Source organism: Furipterus horrens, unplaced genomic scaffold (genome assembly GCF_987537825.1).
Source record: "Furipterus horrens unplaced genomic scaffold, mFurHor1.1.pri manual_scaffold_2, whole genome shotgun sequence".
Lineage (NCBI taxonomy): Eukaryota > Metazoa > Chordata > Mammalia > Chiroptera > Furipteridae > Furipterus > Furipterus horrens.
In genome coordinates, this window is record NW_028327172.1 from 39,933,589 (window position 1) to 39,955,606 (window position 22,018).

The 22,018-nt window shown below is 45.8% G+C and overlaps 1 protein-coding gene across 2 annotated transcripts in view; it reads left to right on the forward strand.

The window, feature by feature from the left end:
• The window catches only part of DENND5A (DENN domain containing 5A), an 84,115-nt gene extending 74,563 nt beyond the window's left edge, over window positions 1-9,552 (forward strand). The window contains exons 16-23 of one of the 2 annotated variants that reach the window (XM_090264135.1): window positions 2,614-2,735; window positions 3,825-3,970; window positions 4,548-4,666; window positions 5,005-5,186; window positions 5,719-5,801; window positions 6,315-6,438; window positions 7,024-7,192; window positions 8,529-9,552. In XM_090264135.1, coding sequence (XP_090120261.1) covers window positions 2,614-2,735; window positions 3,825-3,970; window positions 4,548-4,666; window positions 5,005-5,186; window positions 5,719-5,801; window positions 6,315-6,438; window positions 7,024-7,192; window positions 8,529-8,712 — 1,129 coding nt within the window. In that variant the 3' untranslated portion in view covers window positions 8,713-9,552. The remainder of the gene's footprint in view (window positions 1-2,613; window positions 2,736-3,824; window positions 3,971-4,547; window positions 4,667-5,004; window positions 5,187-5,718; window positions 5,802-6,314; window positions 6,439-7,023; window positions 7,193-8,528) is intronic. The other variant, XM_090264141.1, reaches the window with a different exon arrangement.
• The last annotated feature ends 12,466 nt before the right edge of the window (window positions 9,553-22,018 follow it).

Here is a 22,018-nt window from a genome sequence, read left to right on the forward strand (position 1 = left end):
TTTGAACAAGTGTAAAAATTTGAAATTTGGATCAACATGAGAAAAAGTTATATCAATATATAACCTGAGGTACAAATAAAGAGAACAAAACATAAAATACGAATTATTTCATTGTTATTTACATTTATAGCCATTGAAAAAAGAATCACTGGGAGTGACGCTGGCACTTTTGGGAAAATTTGTCAGCGTCGCTCACAGTGACGTTGGCACTCAAAGGGTTAAAGCTCCAGTCACATCATACCCTTCACTCTTCTCAGAATGTCTTCAGCCCTTCCAGGGCCTAGTCAGACGTTTTCTTTGCCACAGTTTGCCTTGACTCTGTGGTCCATTCCTCCTCCAGGCACCCAGAGTGTTTGTTAAAGTATTTGTTCAGCCCTGTTTTGCCACTAAGGGCTGCATTATCATTATCTAATGGCTTATTGCTTATTAAAATTTGCTTTCATTGATGGCACGAACTATGTACCTTACCCAATATAAAGCATGTTGTCTAGCACCTAGTAGGTATTTAGTTGTGCACATAAAGTGTGTTCATAGCTGCGCAGACAGGAAGGCATGGACAGCCTTGGGGAGTATATCTGGATAGAATGTTTCTGAATCTTTGGGATTTCCAGCTAGCCTCCAAGACTGTTTGCAGCTTGCAGATGGGGTAAGGTGGCTATGTATTCTAAGGAAAGAACTTAGGTAGTTCTTTATATAACTTATTTAGTTACATAGTGAGCTCAAATGTTTTTCTTAAACCTGTCTGCAGTGACTAATACAATGTGGTGCTCCCTCTACCCCTCGACTTTGAAACCCACTTTGCATGGCATGACCCTGCACCATCCTGTTCTCCTTTTCCCCTTACTCTTTCTAGGATGTTGTCTTCCACAGTCCTCCGTTCTCTGCATGCATACATGTTCTTTTTGCTCTCTCACTTAGTGATCTCACCCATTGTCAGGACTTCTGTCACCTCTAAGCAGGTGACTGCCACAACTGATGGTCTAGCTCTGATGTTTCTTCTGAGCTCTGGTTCTACATTTATTTCCATTCAGATATCTTACCTTTAGCTCAGACAGAACAAACCAAGTTTCACAGAGTCTTTAGCATCCTCTGTCCTTCAAAGTTTTTAATGTCACCATTATTCTCTTTGAACATCCACACTCTTGCCTACCTGGCTTCAAAATTTGGAGTCATTTTGACCCCTTGCTCTGCTTTGCTTTACCTCCTACACACACATTTCAGGTCCTTAGCCTCTGCCCCCACCTGTCTCCTTACCTGTTGTCTCAGCTTGAGTTTCACCCACATTCCCCTCTCATCCCTCAGCTACACTGAATTTAAATTTCTTGGGACAGTTGCAGAAACCTATTACTTTTAGGGCAGATCGCACACTCCCTGGCTTGACTATTTAGGGCCTTCCTTCATCTGGCTTTAGCCTAACTTTTCAGCCTCCTTGCTAACTGATCACTTCCCCGAGCCCTCAGCTCCACTCAGACTGCCCCCACACCTGTCATTCTATAGACCTGTCTAAATTTGTGCTGTCTCTCAGGACCCTCTTGTTCGAGGACCATTGAAGCTTATGGCTCTTAAAATCTCCAGAGAGCCTTTCATTTGGCAACTCATTATGGGGAGGTTTATACTGTGGCCTTTACCTGATTTATTCTCCTGGATTGTATTTGAGGATAGGTGCTTCCCTGTCTAGCACCAGCATATAGTAGGCCTTGGTTGGTGAATTATCTGTTGAAAGTACCTTATAAGCCTGACTAGGTAGAACCTCACAGGTGTACTGAATCCCATACCTCTCTGGCTATGGTGATTGCAGCCTTGGCAACCAGGATAGTTAGATAGAGAGAGAGAAAGAGAGAAAGTGTGTGTGTATGTGTGTGTGTGTGTGTGTGTGCGCGCTGTGCATTTAGCTCTCTCTGTCCCCTCTACTTGGAGAAGGTGTCATTGCTGAGCAGTTGCAGAGGGCTTGTAGTGTCAGGCAGAGGAGTTGGTCTTTGGTGACTAAGTAGTGAGGATGAGGGGTGGTGAGGGGAGAAAGTTAGAGAAGGGGAAGGACAAGATCTGTCTGGCTCTTCCTTGCCTGTGACCTGGCTCCTTCCCTTCATTGTCCCTTATTGTCTCAGAAGCATCCCTGGGCTTACATTCACATTCAGAGCTGTGTTCTGACGCATGGGTCTCAGGTCTGCTGGGGCCTGAGACATGGCCTGGTTATGGGTGCTGATCAGAGACCTCCTGTCATTGCTCCTCCAACACCACACACGGGGGTGGGCGTGTGTGTGTGCCCTAGCTAGAAGCCTGAGAGCGCCTGGGTCTTCCCTGAGGGAATTTCCTGTCAGCCCTCAGTTTAAGGAAGGAGATCCCATGACTTCTGACACTTTACATTATAGTAGCATCAACCCTTGGACACAGGTAGAGTTTGGTTATTGTTGTTCCTGCTGTAGCTTAAGCCACTTCCCCTCTAGCCCTCAGTTAGAGTAACTGACTGGCTTGTTCCTTTTTCAGGTAGCTGTCAGGAACTTAAGGCTTGACATCTTATTCTTCCCTTAGCTGTCTCCCTCCAGAACTGAATAATTCTAGCCTCTTCCTTTGTTTTTTGGCTGGGAGACTGATGTATTGCTTCCTCTCCGACAGAAAGTTGTACAAGCGCTATGCCTTCCTGCGCTGTGATGACGAGAAGGAGCAGTTCCTCTATCACCTCCTCTCTTTCAATGCCGTGGATTACTTTTGCTTCACCAATGTCTTCACGACTATCTGTGAGTAGCCCTGTGCTCCCACCAGCCTTCACAGTCCCAGTCTTCATGAGCCTGCCTGAGGCTGATTTTTCTCTGAAGCTTCTTATTCTTGTTCTGAACTGGGGAGCTCAGTCGCTTTGCCATCTGTTGTCACTGTTGTCCAAGGCACTTCTTTGCGGGCCTTAAGGCGATGAAGGTAGATGGATTGAGTGGGTGGACAAGTTCAGTGTTCTCTCTGCCTATATGTATAAATAAATTTCCCTTTGTTTTGGGCTGAGAGAGTCATTCATCGTCACAGAAGGTTTCAGAACTGCCCACAGGGAAAAACTACTCTTCCTGAAGTAGGAGGAAGAACTCCAGATTGCCAGGGAGGTTTGGGTCCAGGCCCTAACTCGTTATGTTTCTATGAGCAGAGCCTACCCATGCTGTGGGCCTCAGTCTCACTATTTGCAGCATGAGGAAGATGATTCAGTATGGTTTGAGGAAGGCCTCTAGAGCCTCATCTTTGCTGCCAGGATGTTGGGTGGGGGTAGTTTCTAAATTTGCACAGTGACTGGTTGTTTGCCCATTGTCTCAGCAGCCTCAGCAGCATGGACTCTTGTTTCTACAGGACATCGTCCTCCCTCTTAGGATGAGGGCTGTAGGCTTCAGTAGAAGCAGCACTGAACTAGAATTGAGGCGACCCAAGGGAAGCTAATTCCCTCTCAGTGCCCCAGAAAAGGCATTGTAATACCTGCATGGCCTCCCCTGAGATTGTTATTAGAGTTCATGAGATGATAGATTGAAAAGTGCTCTGAAAAGGAATTCAGGACAGTGTCGAGTTGCAATATTGTTTAAGGAACAGGTTGACTTAGATCTGAGCCTGCATGTGGGCTTGGATATTTGATGTTTGGGTGGTAACCGTAGGAAGAGTGAGATTGAGGGGAGGGTTGGCTAATATTCTGAGCCAGCCAGAGACTAGATCCTAGGGACTTGCTGCTCCAGGCTCTGCCGGGGCTGGGACCATGGGATCCGCAATCATACCAGCATACCTGGAGCAGGTCAGGGCCCTTTTGGCTATGCAGGGGGTTCCTGATCCTCCTCCACGCCTTTGTGGCTTCCCCTAAACAGTGATCCCCTACCACATCCTGATTGTACCGAGCAAGAAGCTGGGGGGCTCCATGTTCACCGCCAACCCATGGATCTGCATCTCGGGAGAACTGGGTGAGACACAGATCCTGCAGATTCCCAGGAACATGTTAGAGATGACCTTTGAGGTACGTGTTATCTGGGAACCACAGCCCTAGGCTCTGTGGGGGTCTTTTGCAACAGCTGCTTTTCTGGAGCTCTCTGCAGGGTTTTTGGAGGCCTTGCTCTGTACAGTGTTATGTGTCAGCACAGCTCACCTCTCTTGAGATGATCAGCATTCAGAGCCAAGGGTTGACCCAAGGAGGGGGAGCCTGCCCTGTCTGAACAGTGTCTGGCTGGAAGGCGCTGAGCCATCTGAACTTGCATACCTCCCTGTCCATGATGTGTTCAGAAACCCCCAAGAGTTCTTTCAGCTGCTGGGCCCAAGTGTTCACTGAGACCTCTGAACCTCAGACTGCTGTCCCACTTCCAAAGCCGCCTGTTCCCAGGCCCTGTTCTCCTTCTGTGTAGCAGCATCTTCTCCCTCAGCCATGGGCCCCTCGTGAGATAGTGCTGTACTGCTAGCTTTGGTGGCAGATAGAGCCATGAGCTCTGTCTCTGCCAGGTTGCAGGCAGCCAATCAGATCTCTGCTTCTAAGGAGCACCACTGTTTTCTCCTATTTTCCTTTCCTACCCCAACTTCTCTACTTGGCTGTTCTCTCACAGTGCCAGAACTTGGGGAAGCTCACGACTGTGCAGATAGGCCATGATAACTCTGGGCTATATGCCAAGTGGCTGGTGGAGTATGTGATGGTCAGGAATGAGATCACAGGACATACCTACAAGTAAGTGTTCCCTCAGCTATGCTCTGAGATAGTGGGACAAGGTGCACCAGGGGCTGTGTTCGGTGCTTGGGTGTGTGGAATTTCAAAGAGGTTCTTTAGGCTGCCGTAGGCTGAGGCAGCTTCTTATATTTAGCTCTGCCTTAGCCACCTGAAAAAAACCAGAGGAAGGGTTTACCAAGTGAAGATGTGTGACATTGCTGTGCACAGGTTCCAGGCCACCTGCCAGTCAGGTGACTTCCCTGATGATACCCATGGGATGAATGAACAGCCCCTTGAGCAGTAAGGGAAAGGACCCTGGAGGAGCTGGCAGCTCTGACAGGCCATTGCCTGACCCTTAGGTTCCCATGTGGCCGGTGGTTGGGGAAAGGCATGGACGATGGAAGCCTGGAACGGGTCCTCGTCGGAGAGCTGCTCACGTCGCAGCCCGAGGTGGACGAGAGGCCCTGCCGGACACCACCCCTGCAGCAGTCCCCCAGTGTCATCCGCAGGCTTGTTGCCATCTCCCCCAGCAACAGGCCCAGTGAGTGGGGAGAGAGGCCGGGCCCCTTGCTCCCCAGCCTGGGAAGTGTGGGCAGATCTCTGGGAGCCCTGATATGTTAGCTCCCCCAGCCTGTGCAGCTGCCCCAGGAACCACCTCTGCCCATGAAGCAGCCTCAGAGGCTTCAACACTTTCCCTAGAGGCCTGGGAGGAGTTGGCCTGGGTCGTCTGTGCTATTTGTATGTGATTCTGGAGGAGTAGGGGTTACTTTCTGGCCTCTTTCCTGGTTCCTGGGCTTCAGAGTCAAGTATTGGCCCTGTTCAGGTTGCCAGAGTTCAGAGTAAAAATAGAAAATAAACTTTACTTGCATCTCTTAGAGACAGAACTCTAAGGTATTGGCTTTGCTTTCCCCCCAAGATTTTAGGAAGAGTTAGCAAAGTTGGGTGGGTGGGAGCCGCTCTTCCCAAGGTGCAGGCTGCCCTGCCTCTCTCGTGGGCCCTCCCGATGTCCTCAGTCTCCCTAAGCCCTGTTCGCCTCTGAGATTGGTGAGGGATGTCTGCTTGATTTTTATCAGAGCTGAACACTGGGCAGATCCAGGAGTCCATTGGGGAGGCAGTCAATGGCATCGTGAAGCACTTCCATAAGCCTGAGAAAGAGGTGAGCCTTCCTGTCCTCCAGTCCAGGGCCTTATATTGAAGAAGAGAGAATTATATTGCTCCAGGTCCCTGTGCTTGGACAGCCCAGAATGTAGTGTGTACTTCTATTAGTTTGAGATTGAGCAGATTTCTTCCTCTGAGGGCCTCTGCCTTGGGTTACTCTGTTTTCCTTACAGGCTAATAACCCAACAGTCCCTGGGCCTCTAGTGAACAGTGTGTATTTCTGTGTTTTTTGTTTTTTTTTTCTTTATTTGCCTGGTCTTCCTGAATAATGGCCACACTGGCTTTGTTCCCCTGGTGGGGACCCACATCCATCATCTATTCATTTATCCATTCATTCAGCAGCTATTCACGGAGAGCTGGTTTGAGTTAGGCCCTCTGCCAGGTGCTGGGGGAATGGACAAGGCTCCTGCCTGTCTTTGCTGCCCTCCCAGCTGTGGGTTGTGGATGTGCTGATGCAGTGGTGGGAGGGCAGCTCGGCTGAGGCCTGTCCCTCTCCCCTGTTTCCTTACAGCGAGGCAGTCTGACACTGTTGCTTTGTGGAGAGTGTGGCCTTGTCTCGGCCCTGGAGCAGGCTTTCCAGCATGGATTTAAATCTCCCCGTCTCTTCAAAAATGTGTTCATTTGGGACTTCCTGGGTGAGTTGGACTAGGATGTGAGAGGGGAAAGGAATGCAGAGACACGGGGACTCACAGGTGTAACGTGGATGCGAACCACTGGGGTCCTTGGTGCAGAAGGCAAGTCAGGTGACTCTCAGGTTAGCTCTGTGGTTTACCCTGCCTTTCCCCAAAGGTAATGACAGAAGCCCTCTCCACCCTTGACCCCTCACCTCCTGAGAATTGGACAGAGAAGATTCTTTCTAGGATCTGTTGTACAGGCTTAGTCATGAGTCCTCACGGGAGGCCAGTTGATAGCACTGGATCCCAAACCCTGTGTTGTGCCCACTTGGGGAATTTTTATGCAACAAGTTTCTCCCTCACGAATTTTTAAAAAATCTTAAGACTAGGGAAAGGACCATCTTTGTATCAGAGGCCACATAAATTTTAAGAATAAGGATAAGGAATATAAGGATCATTCTGAAAGGTGATTAGTGACATCACAATACTCATGTTGTTCTTGGTAAGTTATTTACATCCACATTGAGAGGTCCATGGCAAGTGGTCTGCAGGGAGAGGTCGGTTTTAAGAGGCTTTGTCATTGGCAGACTGTTCTCCTCTTTACAGAAAAAGCACAAACCTACTATGAGACTCTGGAGCAGAATGAAGTTGTTCCGGAGGAAAACTGGCATACACGGGCCCGGAATTTCTGCCGCTTTGTCACTGCGATCAACAACACTCCCCGGAACATTGGCAAGGATGGCAAGTTTCAGATGCTGGTGTGCTTGGGAGCCAGGTACTGCAGCCTCATGGCCTGGATCAGCCAGCCTCGGAGGGGGTGCTGGAGTCCTGTGTGGTGCAGGGGTGGCTAGTGGCTACTGACCAAGCGTTCCTGGGCAGCTGAGGCCTTAGAAGGCTTCCTGGAGGCCCTTAATTTACTTTTTATGTACCATGCATATGGGTGGGGATCTGTGGGGGTGGGGATGAGAGAGTGTGTAACTTGGGACGAATGACCACATTTTGATGGGAAGGAATAGAAGCACCCCATTGGCGCAATTTGGAAGAGTATAGCTAGTTATTCCTTCAGCAAACATTTGATTGTGCCAGGCCTTGTGATGGTGGGAATAGAGCTGAGTAAAACATGGCCTCTACCATTAGGAGTTCACTTGTCCCAAGTAAATACAGTACAAGGCAGAGGTTGTGAGAGTCCCAAAAAGAAGTGCACGTATATAGGGTGTGCTGGGAATGTAGAGGAGAAATGTCAGAGAAGGCTTCAGGGACGTGGCTGTAAGGATAGGGGCCTTGAGGAGCTGGGACAGAGAATCTTTCCTTATTAGGACAGAGTTGTTTAACCAGGGGACTGAAGTGATTTTAATTTGATATCGTGGATGGTATGCATAAGAATAGACAAGATTTTTAGGGGCTATTCCAGTAGGTCAGGTGAGAACATGAAGGCCAAATAAACTTAAGGCAGTAGCTTTTTCAGGCAATGGAAGGGAAGGGAGTTAGTATAGAGGTGAGAAATGGACTCTGGAACCAGATTCATTAGATTCACATCTCAGATCAGCCCCTTACTTGCTGTGTGATCTTGGACAGGCTACTTAACCTCTCTGTGCTTCAATTTCTTCTATAAAGTGGGAATTACAGTAGCACTAATAGCACCTACCTTATGTCATAGGGTTAGCCATGACAGTTCAGCAGTGTCCGGTATATGCTAAACTCTATGCCGATGTTAGCCCTTAGTAGTATTCTTGGTGGTGGTAGCTGTGGGGAGGAGCAATTGGCTATTGGCTAGAGGTTGGCTGTTGAGATGAAGTGGTACTGACTAGACTTGGTGTCTGGTTAGTGGTGGGGTTATCGAGGGAGGCGGGGTAGCAGGGACGGCGTTGATTTGGGTCAGAGGATTGGGTTGTCTCCTGGGGCTGGGCATCCCCCAGTGGGAGCCTTCTAAAGCCATGTAAGGCCTCTTTGCCAAGCCCTGTTAGAGGAGGAAAAGGGCTGTGGGGAGCTATCCACTTCTCCAGCTTCAGACTCTGTTCTAGGAGGGATGGAGCAGGTTTTCCCTTGTCCTTGCACTAACGATCTCCCTTCCTTGCTCTCCTGACCCACCTGGACTGACCCTGCCCTGCCAGAGATCACCTCCTGCACCACTGGATCGCCCTGCTGGCCGACTGCCCTATCACTGCACACATGTATGAGGATGTGGCATTGATCAAAGACCACACACTTGTCAATTCCTTGATCCGCGTGCTGCAGACATTGCAGGAGTTCAATATCACGCTGGAGACATCCCTTGTCAAGGGCATCGACATCTGACCTCTCACCACCAGCCAGCAACAGGACTGAGACAGACTCACACTGCAGCTCCGAGTCTTCTTCCCAAGGGACGCAAACGAGTTGTGCAGGAGCTGGAGAGGAGATGTACACTCACTGTAAAAAGAAAACTAGAGGATTTTTGGAATAAATAATCTATTTTAGAGTTTATTTGCTGATTTGCTTTTTACACACTTTCATGTGAAAGAGTGATAGGGAGAGGGAGACGAGGCCGGTGCCGCTTATTTTGAAGCTGGCGCCCTCCCTCGCCGTGGCCGTGTGCTGGGAGCCTGCGGCCTCCTTGGACTGAGGCTGGCGCCACGTGCAGGGCAGTTCTGCTTCCCTGCCCCGCTGCGTTAGTGAGGCCATTCCACATCGTTTTTAAACTAATGTTTTCTATATTAACATTATTATGGATATTTGGCTTTCCTGGGCCACACACAGGTGTGCTGGGTGGAAGCCCCAAGCTCCAATCAAAGGGATTTTTAGTAGTGCCTCTACAAGCACTGATGAGTCAGTCCCACATCTTTTTTTTCCTTTTTTTGGTCAGTATTATTTTGGAAGAAGACATGCTGAGATGTATTATTGTGCAGAAAATCACGTTTCCTCTTGGCACGCAGTTGCGCAGAAGTAAACATAAGCATGTTTTAACAGGTTTTCCTTTTTTTTCGTATTATTTATTTAACCCTCCATTGTGTGTTTTAAGTCTTTCATTTTTCTTTTTTTAAGGAAAGGAAAAGCTTGTCACAGTCTAACTGGCTATATTATTGTTAAATTTATGTTGTTTTGCAACTTAGAAACCAGCTACAGTATGGCCCACTTAATAAAACACCTGAACAAAACCGCATGGTTCCCTGGTTTTTATGGGGGTTTGTGAGCAGCGGGTGGTGGAGGGTGCAGTGTGGTCTTTGTGAGAGGTCCGGGCTGCAGCACTGGGGGCCTGTGTCTCCGGGGCCTTCCCGCTGCAGCACCAGGAGCTTTCATAGCTGTTAACTCACATGGTTGAGAGGGAGGCAGACAAGGGTGTTTTTCCTAATCTACAGAGGAGACTGAGACACAGAGGGGCAAAGACCTGGCCAGGGCTGCAGGATGGGCTGTTTTGGAAGGGTGAAGAAGACCAGGTGTGGGAATGTAGGACACTTGAGATCCTCTCTGCCTTCAGGAGAAAAAGCTCTTTCTTGAGAACAAGGGCTTACTTTTCTTGGGATGGCAGGTGATGTAGCTTTATGAGAGTCTTGGGAATCAGCCTCCTTCCATTTTATTCTTCAACCAAGCTGCTCTGTGGAGGCAGGAACCTCCACTGATAAGTTAGAATGCCTCAAACCAATCAATGCCCCTCCCTTTTTTATTCACCCTTCATCCGAGGAAATATTGATTTGGGAGAAAGAAACATTGATGTGAGAGAGAAACATCAATCAGCTGCTTCCCATATGTGCCCTGACCTACCAGGGATCAAACCCACAACCTTTTTTTTGTTTGTTTGTTTTTAAGATTGTATTTATTTATTTTTAGAGAGAGGGGAGGGGAGGGAGAAAGAGAGGGAGAGAATCATCAATGTGTGCTTGCCTCTCATGCACCCCCAACCAGGGGCCTGGTCTGCAGCCCAGGCATGTGCTCTGACTGGGAATTGAACCAGCAATCCTTTGGTTCGCAGGTCGGCACTCAATCCACTGGGCCACACCAGCAAGGGCCAGAACCATAACCTTTGGTGTGTGTGACAGTGCTCCAGCTAACTGACTCAGGCCAGGGCTCATTGTCCTCTTTTGTGTCTTCCTGATGTTACAGATGCCGTTCCCTCTGCCTGGAATGTCCCCTCATTCTTACTTCTTGTTCAGTGTTCAAGGTTTACTTTAGGAGTTAGGCACTATAAAGCCTTCTGTAATTCCTGCTGGGCACTATTAATCATTCCCTCAGTGTGCTCCTATAGTTTCTTAAGCATTGGTACTTCCTCTCCAGTTGTCTTTGCCAGCTTTCATGTTGGGCCCACCTTCTAGACTGAGCTCTAAGAGGACAGAGAGGGTCTCTTGTTCATTTTCATCCCTGATGTCTGGCAGGTGGTGAGTTCCCAGATGAGGTTTTTTTTAAGAGATGACCAAAGGGACTAAAGACAGCTGCAGTACAACATTCTACCGGCAGGGGGTGTTAGTGGGCTGCACTACAGCTCTTCCTGAAGACCAGGGGAGTCCGATTCTTTTGGAAGTACAGGAGGGGAAGTGGAGAGAGGTGGGCAGTGCATCTGGAGCAGGAAGGGCAACATGGTCCTCACTGTGTATCTGTTGTGGGCCTAGGCCAGAGGTACCCGTAAGCCCTGCTTTACTCAACACCTCTCCTTTCCTCACAATTCTGTGAAGGAAGTGTGGATTATCCCTGGTTTACAGGTGACAAAAGCAAAGTGCAGAGTCTAATCATTTGCCCAAGGCCACGCGGGTTGCGTAAGTTGTTTGCAGTTAACAGAACTGTCTTATTCCAAGCTTGTGGCTTTTCCATGGACATCTACTCCCTTATTTGCTGCAGGTCTCTACTGAGATGTCATCAGAGACCTACCCTGACTGCTCTAAAATCCCAACAGGTCAGTCTCAGTCACTTTTTATCCCCCTTTATCTCCCTTCTTAACAACTGTGCACTCATTCCGCTTTGTTCACTAAGTAGTAACTGGCACGTGGTAGGTACCCAGTAAGTATCTGTGGGATAGATGAATTCATTGACTGGTTAAGATCCCAGACTGGAGCCAAAGTCCTTAGGCTGAATCCTTGCTCTGCTATTTAGATACGGAACTTGCCTGAACCTCAGTTTACTCCTCACCTATAAAATGGGAATGATAATAGTGCTGTATCATAGGGTTGTGAGGACCAGATGGCTCTACCTGTATGTCTACAACAGGGTCAGTGCTTGATAAATGCTGGTGCTTGTTATTAACCTATTGTATGAAGCCCTGTCCTGATTGCTGACTGAAACCCAGGCCCCTTGTCCTTAAGGAGCTGAGAGGAAAGTGCTCTGAGGGAGCATGACACCAGGGGAGGGCTCTGCTTAGGGCAGAGGAATGTCAGGAGTGGACATTGCAAGAAGAGAGGACAGCATGAGCAAAGGCATCCTTGGAGCTCTGAAGGTGTTTGATCACAGAGCTTACTGAAGTCTAGTCCAGGTCAAGAGCGGAGCTTTACCAGTCTCCCCAGAGCTCCTCCATGCTCCTCTATCCCCATCTCAGTCCCAGCTACCTCCCTCCTTCCAACTTCTTGGAATTTAACAGTAATAATCACTTCCTTGAGTTCCTTTTTTTGTTTATCACCCAAGTGTGCATCCCTACACTCTAGTTTTTAGTCTCACTTTTTAAAAACTTGATACAGCTTTTAAGTTTTTATTTTCATGTAAAGGGTCCCTTCTACCCCTTTCTTTTTATTACAGTTTTATCTATTAAAGAACCTGGGCCATTTGATCTGTAGTTTTCCACAGTCTGGATTTTGCTACTTTTATGCTGGTGGTGCAGATTCCTGTGCTCTTTCACCCCCTGCATCTCCTGCAAATCATCAGCTAGATCCATTTTATCTCTCAGGCGGCACATCATTTCTGGTGTTCACTTTCTTTTATGTTAGCAGCCATTGATGCTCAATGCCTACATCCTGGAAGTAATTTATTGGGTGGGGGGGGATGCAACATGGAGATATTCTAATCTATCATTTTATTTTAATTTATTAGATGGATTAATTTTATAAATAGGTGCTGCCCCTCATCTGTTCAATTTCTCAGAGTTTGTATCTGAAAGGCAGGATAAATGTGTAATTCTTTTCTTTACTCACTTTTAAGATAATGAATTGGGCTGGTGTCCTGTCATACTCAGGAGGTGGTAATTTTTAAAAACTACTCTGATGAACTCAGGGCCTTAAATATATTTGATGGGTTTTATTCCATTGCAGTTATTAATCATTACTGTTCCATTTTGGCTGTTCGGAGCCTCTTTAAGTTGGCTCCTGAGTTATTTGACACAACCCTCATGTTTGCTTTCTGGTATTTCAAGATGCCACAGGCTTCCTGATGTGTCAATATAAAGGCAGCCCTGCTCCCTCCTGCTGTTCAGGCTCAATGATTTTTGTCATGATGGTGACTTTTTTTTTTTTTTTTTTTTTTTGTCAGCTGGTCCTCAGACACGTGGACTCCAGTTACCCTGGTGGCAGCCAGAGCTTGTGGTTCAGTATACTGGGACCTACAGAAGGTGGTTCTGTGTCCCCTGGCAAGAGACTGCTCTTTTTGGGGACCAGTACTTCTGACCCTGCAGAACCCAGAGCTAAAGGAACAGGAAGCAGAATGTCCCTCAGTGGGTTCTTGAAAGTGATTGTATATGTGGCCACTCCCGCTTCTAACCCCTTGGTTCTGAGACCTATGTATTCTTCCTTAGGGACACAGTACAACATACAAGTCTCTGATTTAATGTATTAGATCCTGAAGGATGGCCCCCATCCTTGCATATTATTGCCTCAAGCTGGCGCTCCAGTTGTGTCTTTGGTGGGCCATTCCAGTGCTCTTTGAGGCTGGCAGCTCCTGGATGGTACAGTATATATATGACCAGTAGATCCTGATATCATGAGCCCATTTTCCAACTTTCTTCCCTGTGAAATGGGCATACTAGATGGAATTCCATACCTGAGGATTGATCAGGTGTTCTCTAAGTTTCTGGTTATTGGTGCTGTGTCAGTTTCTGTGGGCAGAAAAGGTAAACCTATCTTTGTGTGGATGAACTGCAGGCTCTCCCAGGATGGAAGGGACTTGATATATAGTTGACCTGCCACCAGGTGGCTAGTTGGTATCCTCCAGGAATAGTGCCATATCTGGGGCTCAGCATTGGTCTCTTTTGCTGGCGGAACGGACCTTCATAGGCAGCAGTAGCTTAGATTAGCTTTGGTACATGGGAGTTCGTGCTGATGGGCCTATGTGTAGCCTCCATTTCTGCCACTGTGGCCAATTCCATTCATATGCCTATTGTGCCAGTTCCAGTATGACCAATGAGAAAGTGTCTGAGTCACTTAATCTGCTTGGTTGTTCAGTTTTCTTCTATGGTGGATGCTGTGTGGTGGGTGCTAATGTGTGATACAAAAACCTTCATACTTTGTGCCTACACCTAAAATGTCTACCCATATGCCTCTACCGAGACCTTCTTGTCCTCAGTCTTCCAGACCCCTTGGCTGTCTTTCCAGCCTTGCAAGGCTTTAAGGCAATCGAGGCTTCCTGGCATCTGGTGGTCAAGTTCTACCAACTGGCTGCGATTGCTTCAGGGCCTCCTCACTACCACGCTGTTTCTGAGCTAGCTGGCCTCTCTGTCAGCTCTGGCCTGCAGGAGGGAATCCAGTATGTCAGCACGGTCCAGACTTCTGGCCTGGCACCTAAAAACAACAGAGTATTTATTTATTCTTCCATTCATTTATCCAACAAATATTTATTGAATCCCAATGATGTGCCAGACACTGTTCTAGGCATTTAAGAAGCACTAGGGGTTGTGGTGGAATTAGAGGGAAGGGAAGGGATTCTAGTGTTGCTTCAGAGGCAAGATTATACAGCTGGCGATGGATTGGATATGGGCTGGGGAAGAGGAGTTTTCAAAGTGTCTCCTAGGCCTTATGGGTGCATAGTACACACTTCAGTTCACTACATAGACTTGTGTTCTTAGTTAAGTTGATGTGTCGGGTGGTGTGTATGTACATGATCCCAGGTTTACATTCACCTGTGGGACCCCCTTTAGCTGTTTTGAACTTCCTTCACTCATACTAGTGCTGAGGGAGGTGGGGCAGGCTGGGCCCATGAGAACCCTGGAACTTAAGGTTCCTTCCTGCCTTTTCCTGACCCTGCTATTTCCTCCAGGGTGGGGCAGGCCCTACATACTTCTGCCCTGGCTGGGGTCGCAGTGATCTCAACTTCCGGAAGGTTTATTCTTGGGTCTGACCTTTAACTCGAGCTGCATGGGCTGGACAGTTACAACAACCTTGGAACTGCAGGATTAATTGCTGAGAGTCAGTTTTGATACCTTGATTGCTCACCCCAGAGCTGGACCAAACTGTGTGTTACTTTCCATCTTGGTTCAAATTCTTGGATCCTGATCTCCTGTTCTGTTGTTGGTGATTTCTGGCCTCTGGGACAGCCAATGCCATCCCTACCTCTGTGGGCAGTCATGGACCAGGCAGCTGTTTGAATCCTTTTTAATTTAAAAAAATTTAATGTAATTTTTTCCCATTACCATTAAGTCCCCTTATACCCTCTCCCCACAGGAATCACCACACTGTTGTCCATGTCCATGAGTCCTTTTTCCTTTTTGCTCAATTAACGCCCGCCACCCACCCCCCACCCCTCCGCCCCAGCTGTCATCTGCTCTCCATCTATGAGACCTTATGCTTCACTTTCCTAAAATGTTGCTGTTCTCAGTGATGTTGCAACTGAGAGCCAAAACACAGAGCACATTAGGGTCAGGCCTTCCAATAAAGAAATCTTTAGCCAAGATCTTGTAAGACTTGGTAAAAGCATCCTGGCTTTGTGTTTTTGCCTCTTTATTTTAGCTTTGGCATTTGGGGGCACCTTTGGTGAGAGCTGGACTTGCATGGCCTCAGCCCACCACGATAGCTCACCTGTTTTGTACAGTTTTTCTAAGTTCACTTTCTAGACTCATGAGGCCACATGGATTTGTACACCTTTGTAACAAAAAGCAATCATAAAGTTGAATTAAAATTGGTGCTTGGTGCTCTGGCTGCAGTCAGTTGGAACGTTGTCCCATGGAGTGTAAGGTCGCAGCTTCGATTCCTGGTTGGGGCTCGTACAAGAAGGCAACTGATCAATGTTTCTCTTGTTTCTCTCTCTCTCTCTCTCTCACTCTCCCCACCTTCCTCCCCCTCTAAAAGCAATGAAAAAATGTGTTTGGGTGAGGATAAAAAAACATTAGTGCTTGGGTTTTTTGCAACAGGTTTCAATTTACTGAATTCACAATTTAGGTGATTCCCTTGGGTAGTTCTTTATTTAGAATAAGGTTGCTGATCCCCAAAGGTTGGCACTAACCTGGAAAGATGAGATGCCTAGTTTTAGCCTGAGAATGCTGTGGGACCCATTCCCCCAGATAGTGTGCCTTCCCGTTCTCAGTGTCCTCATGTCAACCTGGTGCTATTGTCATATGCCGAAGATAAAAGGACCCAGCAAATAAATGCTTTTCAAAAATAAGTTAGTAGCAGTTAGTCAAGAAAATTAAATGAAAGACATCCAGATTGAAAAGGAAGAAGTAAAACTCTCTCTACTGGCAGATGCCATGATAATTGTATATAGAAAATCTTGAGTCTGCTTAAAACTACTGAAACTAATAATGAGCTTCACAAGGTTTTAGGATACAATATCGATGTGCAGAAATACATTCTTTTTCCATAGAGGAGCAATAAGCAAACTGAAAATTAATAATACAATTCCATTTATAATGGCATCAAAAGGAAAAAATACTTAGGAATCTTTAACAAAAGAAAAGTCTAAAACATATACTCTGGAAACTATCAGGCATTGGTAAAGGAAATTAAAGAAGATCTAAATAAATAGACATACATGTTCATGGATCAGAAAACTTAATATTGGTAAGATGATGGCAGTCCTCCCTAAAATGATCTATAGTTCAATGCAATCCCTATCAGAAGTCCATCTGACTTTGCAGAAATTGATAAACTGATCCTAAAGTTAATATGGAAATTTAAGGAATTGAGGATAGCCAAAACAAGCATGAAAAAGAACAAAGCTCAAGGATTCCCATTTTCAAAGTTTACTACAAAACTACAATAATCAGGACAGCAGAGGGATAGACATATAGATCAGTGTCATAGAAATGAGTTCAGGAATAAATTCGCACATTTACAGTCAATTAATTGTTGACAAAGGTGCCAAGATAATTCAGTGGGGAAGAAATAGTCTTTTTCAACAAATGGTGCTGGGACAACTGGATATCCACATACAAAAGAATAAAGTTGGACCCCTACGTCACACTGTATGTAAAAATGAACTCAAAATGGGATTTAGGACAAGTAATGCTCATGTGTGTGGTTTCTTAGCTAGCCTGTTTCTTCTCTCTACAGTTTTAATCAAATAGGCATCGCCCATAAGTTTCATGTTAGCACATGTGCTGGCTGTGATGAGAACAGAGATAAATCATACCAGGGCAGCCTCCCACACATGACAATGTGATGTCTTGGTCAAGGGCAGAGTCCATAGACCTAGTGACAATAATGATGATGATGGTGATGATCACTAACATTATGGAGTACTAACTGAGCCAAGCACCATTCCAACTGTTTTACAAGTATTCCTCATTTGATTCTAACAATGTTATCATCCACATTTTACAGATGACAAAACTGAGGCATGGGGGAAGGGAACTAACTTGCCTCACAGCTGATAAATAGTAGAGCTGGTGAGAAAGAGAAAGGGGTCCAGAGGAAGTCCAGACCAATGATACTAGTAGAGAGGAAAGGGTTGGCATCCTGGTCAGCTGAGGCAAGGGTTTGCACTGGCCGCATGTGTCCTTGGAGACCTATTGCTGACCTACCCAATGGGGATCAGCAGCCCTGTGGAGCTTTACACTCCTACTGTGGCCTCCACACCCTGCTGCCTGGCATGGAGCAGGAGCTTGTGGGTAGTTGCTGGGGTCATAGAAGTTAATATGTACACTTGCTCATGGACTGAACTCCTGACTTCCATGCTGCTTCTCTTACTGAAAATAAGTTAATTGTAAAACAAATGCATAATCATTCTAAAAAATGCATAGCTGTTACTCATGTAATTGGGAGTCAAACAGAAGTAGCTCCAGCTGCTTGTTCAAGTTGGAGGTGACTCTTGAAAGGGTTCTTGGCTTTTGGATATGAGAAGTTAAGATTTTTCTGCTGGAAAAATCAGGTTCCATGAGGGAGATATCATATTCTGCATAAAAAAACAAAGGACTTGAAGGATTTGACATTTTGATGGCAGGTGAAGACCCAAAGAACACAGGTGGGGACCAGAGGGCAGAAGGGAGGGCACCCAGAGAGGGGCCCAGCTACCTGTGAGAGAGGAGGGTCCAGTGAGAATACCCCAAAAGCAGGGTCAGTCAGCACAGGTAGGGGCAGGGAGCTCCAGATTTTAAGCTGCCTACAGTGCCATGTAGAGCTATAGCCCCTCAGTTGTGCCTCAAGTAAGATATTCTTTGGGGAAATCAAGGAAAGGGGACAGTATTCCATATCTGTGTTAATTAGGGACAGAGTGAAGGAAGCAGCTGCAGACAGTGGGATGCCAGGGAAATTGAGAGCAGCAGGAAGAGGAAATTGGAGTAAATATGAGAACTGAGCACCTGGAAATTCGCACCAGGGTTGGGGGAGAGCATTGAAATTTGCACAGTATGTAGGATGGTTTCAGGCAATTTAATGAAATGTTAGCAGGAAGGATGAAAGGCCTGGGGATGCAGAGATGGCAGATACCGAGGCTACAAGCATAGACAAATGGAAGTTATATTCGCTCCACATTGCACCATGCAAACATTTTGGTGTAGGTAGCTTCAGACTTTTTCTACACATATATATACTTCTATTTCTAGTTTTAAAAATGGGATTTAATGTGCACAGCATTTTGGACTCTGCTTTTCCCACTTAACATGGCATTATGAGCGTCCTTTCATTTCAATAAATATTCATCTTGGCATCATTTCTCGGGGCTGCGTAGTACACAGCCAAGGCTTAATGTTTTGGTTTTAGCTGTTTTTATAAACATTGGACATACTCATAGTTTGACGAGTCAAATGATTGTATAAAACCTGCTCTGATAAATGGCAATTCCTTTTTTACCCGCTCTCCCTCTTTGTCCAGATCAAAGACAACCGCTTTTATCTCCATGTTAGCTAGTTATGCTGGTATTTACACCTGTGTCTCTTACTAACTGGGTTAGACTTGCTTCTTGCTGATTTGTTGTGGGGGGTACTATTTCTTGATTTCTGGCTATGGAAGTTGAGGATTTATCTCACTTTCCTCCTATACTGCCAGGACACGTCTCCCCATTCTCCTAGCCTCCCGATAAAATGATATGGTAGTTTTGGTTAGACCAATATGTAAAGTTGACATTGTTACAGTTATGTACACGCTGTTGATAGCTGCGTGGTGTAGCAAAATATGGTGAATTGTCCTTCACTCCACAGATTTTCTTTTCTCTGGAGTTGTCTTCTGTTTTAGGTTGGGGTTTCCCAAAAACAAACCCTGAGGTGAAATTTCGTGTATACGGTATCCCCTCACTTATCACGGGTATTACGTTCTAGGCCTCCCCGCGATAGGTGAAAATCCGCAAATTAGGAACCTTACAGTTATTTTAGTATTTGTCTGTTTTAAGACTTTATAAACCCCACACACTTATAAACCGTTCCCAGTCCCTTACTAACCTTTCCCACTCCCTTATTAACCTTTTCCACACTTTTATAAACACTACTTACGTTCTTAAACATATTCTACACTCTTAAACGTATGTAACTTTAACAACATACATATACAGTACCGCAAAATCCTACGATATAGCGAAAAATCTGTGATAAATAATTAAATACAATATTTTCAAAAATCCCACGATACAGTGAGGCCACGATAAGTGAACCGCGATATAGAGAGGGACTGCTGTATTAGGGCGCGCTTAGGATCCACACCTGTGGGAAGAGGGCAAGCTTGGGGATTGGGATTGGGGTCGGGGGGGAAAGGGAGGAGCAGGGTGCCACACAGGCCGCAGCACAGCCCTGACGTCACCATCGGCGCTCTGGGGCTAGACTGGCCCTTCAGAGTGGTTCCTCAGAAGTTTGTTAGTTTGCATCAGACACCCTGTACATTTTCATCTTTTAAAGAAAGAAGGCTCTGCTGGGTCCTCAGACCTGCTCCAGGCTGGACTGGCAGCTGCCTCGGACCCACCATCATCCTGGGCTCTCTTCTCACTGCCCTTCTGGGTTTCAGAGCAGCCCGTCGTATGAAGGTTCTGGCGCTGCACTCTCCCGAGTGGAGTATTCTGTTTTCCTGGATCCCATGCCTTCTTTCTTGGTTTTATCCCCTTGTTTTAGTGGAGCAGATCTTCCAGTAACATCCCTGGAGTGTAATAGGATATAATTTTTTCAGATATTATATACATATAAAATGTCATTCTGTACTTACATATTCTTACTTTGGAAAAATATAGATTTCTAGCATGAAAGTCCTTTTTCACCATTTTAAATGCCTGATCGCCTCATGCCTTCTAGCCTCCAGCATTACTGCTGCGAAGTCCAAAGCTGCTCTGATGTCTGACACTTTGTATGAGACCTGGGATTTTGTTTTTGTTTTGGCCCCTTCTGGAAACTTGTAGGATCGTTTTGTTTCCAGTGATGAAATTTGCCAAGGTGTGTGTGTATTTTCATCCATTGTAGGCACTTAGTGGGCTCTTTCAATTCATTAGGAAATTCATGGGCTTCCACTCTGGAAAATTTTCTTAAATTATCCTTGGATGTTTTCCTTTCCTTTTTATTCTGTTTTCTCTTTCTGGAATGTCTGTTATTGAGATGGATACTGTATGTTCTATACCTCCTCTGACCACTTACTCATTTAGCCATCTTTTTGTTTTTGGAAGATTTCTTCAGCTTTATCATTCAGCACTTTTCTAGTAACTTTTAAAAATGAAACATAAAATAAGAGCATGCACAAATCACATGTGTGTGTACAGCTTAATGAATTATCACAAACAGAAAACACTTGCAAAGCTCCCTAAGTCCCACCAGGTCAAGGAATAGAACGTTGCTAGCGCTATTCACTCTGTTACCCTCTCGTGTCCCCCATTTATTATATGTGTAAAATGACACATAGAAGACACAGAGCAAGACAAAAGAAAAGAAATGGATGTAGGAATGGATGTTGAAGAAACAGGAAAGAAATCTACAGCTGAAGAGAGTTATAAATTATACTCTCACCATTTGAATCCTGTGTGGAGAAGGAATGTGAAAAATAAAAGTGAAGCAGAGGCTATTTTCCAACTGCTTTTGGCTTTGTTTTGCATATAAGAAACATGGGGGAGATAAGTCTATTAACCGGTTTATAGGTATTGAGAAGCAGTGGCTGGGATGGCAACATCTTCATGTCTTGATGCTTGAGAGATTAAGTGCCTTATACAAGGTTACATAGATAATAAGTGATGGTTCAAGCTCAGATGTCTGAATTCACAGCTACACAGAGGATTCTTGAGGGTTGCCTATGTTGTGTAGAAGTAGTAGCTTCCCTGGTGGGTTAGGTCTGGTGCCTTCTGTGAATCGTTCCTGAAGGCCCAGCTTAGAGCGCACCCCTCTAGCCCTTTCAATCAATTTGTAAGCTCTCAGTTCCTTCTATTATATCCTTTCAGTGCCATTTGGATTTCCTGCACTGACACTTTCTCACTAGCATAAGAGAAACACCCTTCTGGGATCTGGACAGAGCTAACCTATCTCCTAAAATTCCAGGCTTCCTAATTACAGTCACATCATGGGTATAGATTAATAGTCATGTTTCTTTCAACAAGCAGGGGCAAGTTCATGTGCTTTGGCACAGCAGTAGAATAGCCCAAAAAGAGGAACTCAGGAAATATGGCACCAATCTGGGTTGGCTTCCATGGGTTCTGCCTCCACTGGGTTGGTGGGGAATGAGAATCTCTGTAACTGCACGGCCATTGTGAACCAGAGCCTGCACTCAGCACTTCACAAAGATCATCTCATCTACAACTCACTACAACCCTGCAAAGCAGGTGTGATTACCCTCAGTTCACATATGGGGAAGCTCAGACTCCAAGGGGCTAATGTAACCTTTCCAAGATCCCACAGATAATAAATGACAGGATGAGAACTAACATCCATGTCTATCTGCACACTCAGACTATACTTGTTTACATTTTTTATATTAATTGTTTTTAGAGGGTAAGGGGGTAGAAAGGGAGAGAAACATCAATATGAGAGAAACATCCATCTGCTGCCTCCCAAATATGTCCCGATCCAGGACTGAACCTGCAACCTAGACGTGTGCCCTGACCAGGAATGGAACAGGTGACCTTTGGCTTTTGGGATGACAGAGGACTCGTTTACATTTTTTTAATCTCTCAATTGTAAGTGTAATACCTGTTCACTGTAGAAACTTTGTCATCACCCCTTTGCTGTCATGGTCATAAGATGGAAGCCAGGATTACTTTTTCTACAAATGTATTTACGTAATTGTAAATTCCCTGCTTCTGTCACATAAGCTGCCCAGTTTTGATTTAATTGTGTAAGCTCTATTGGTTTTTTCTTTTTCTCTTTTTTTATTGAACACTGACAATGAAC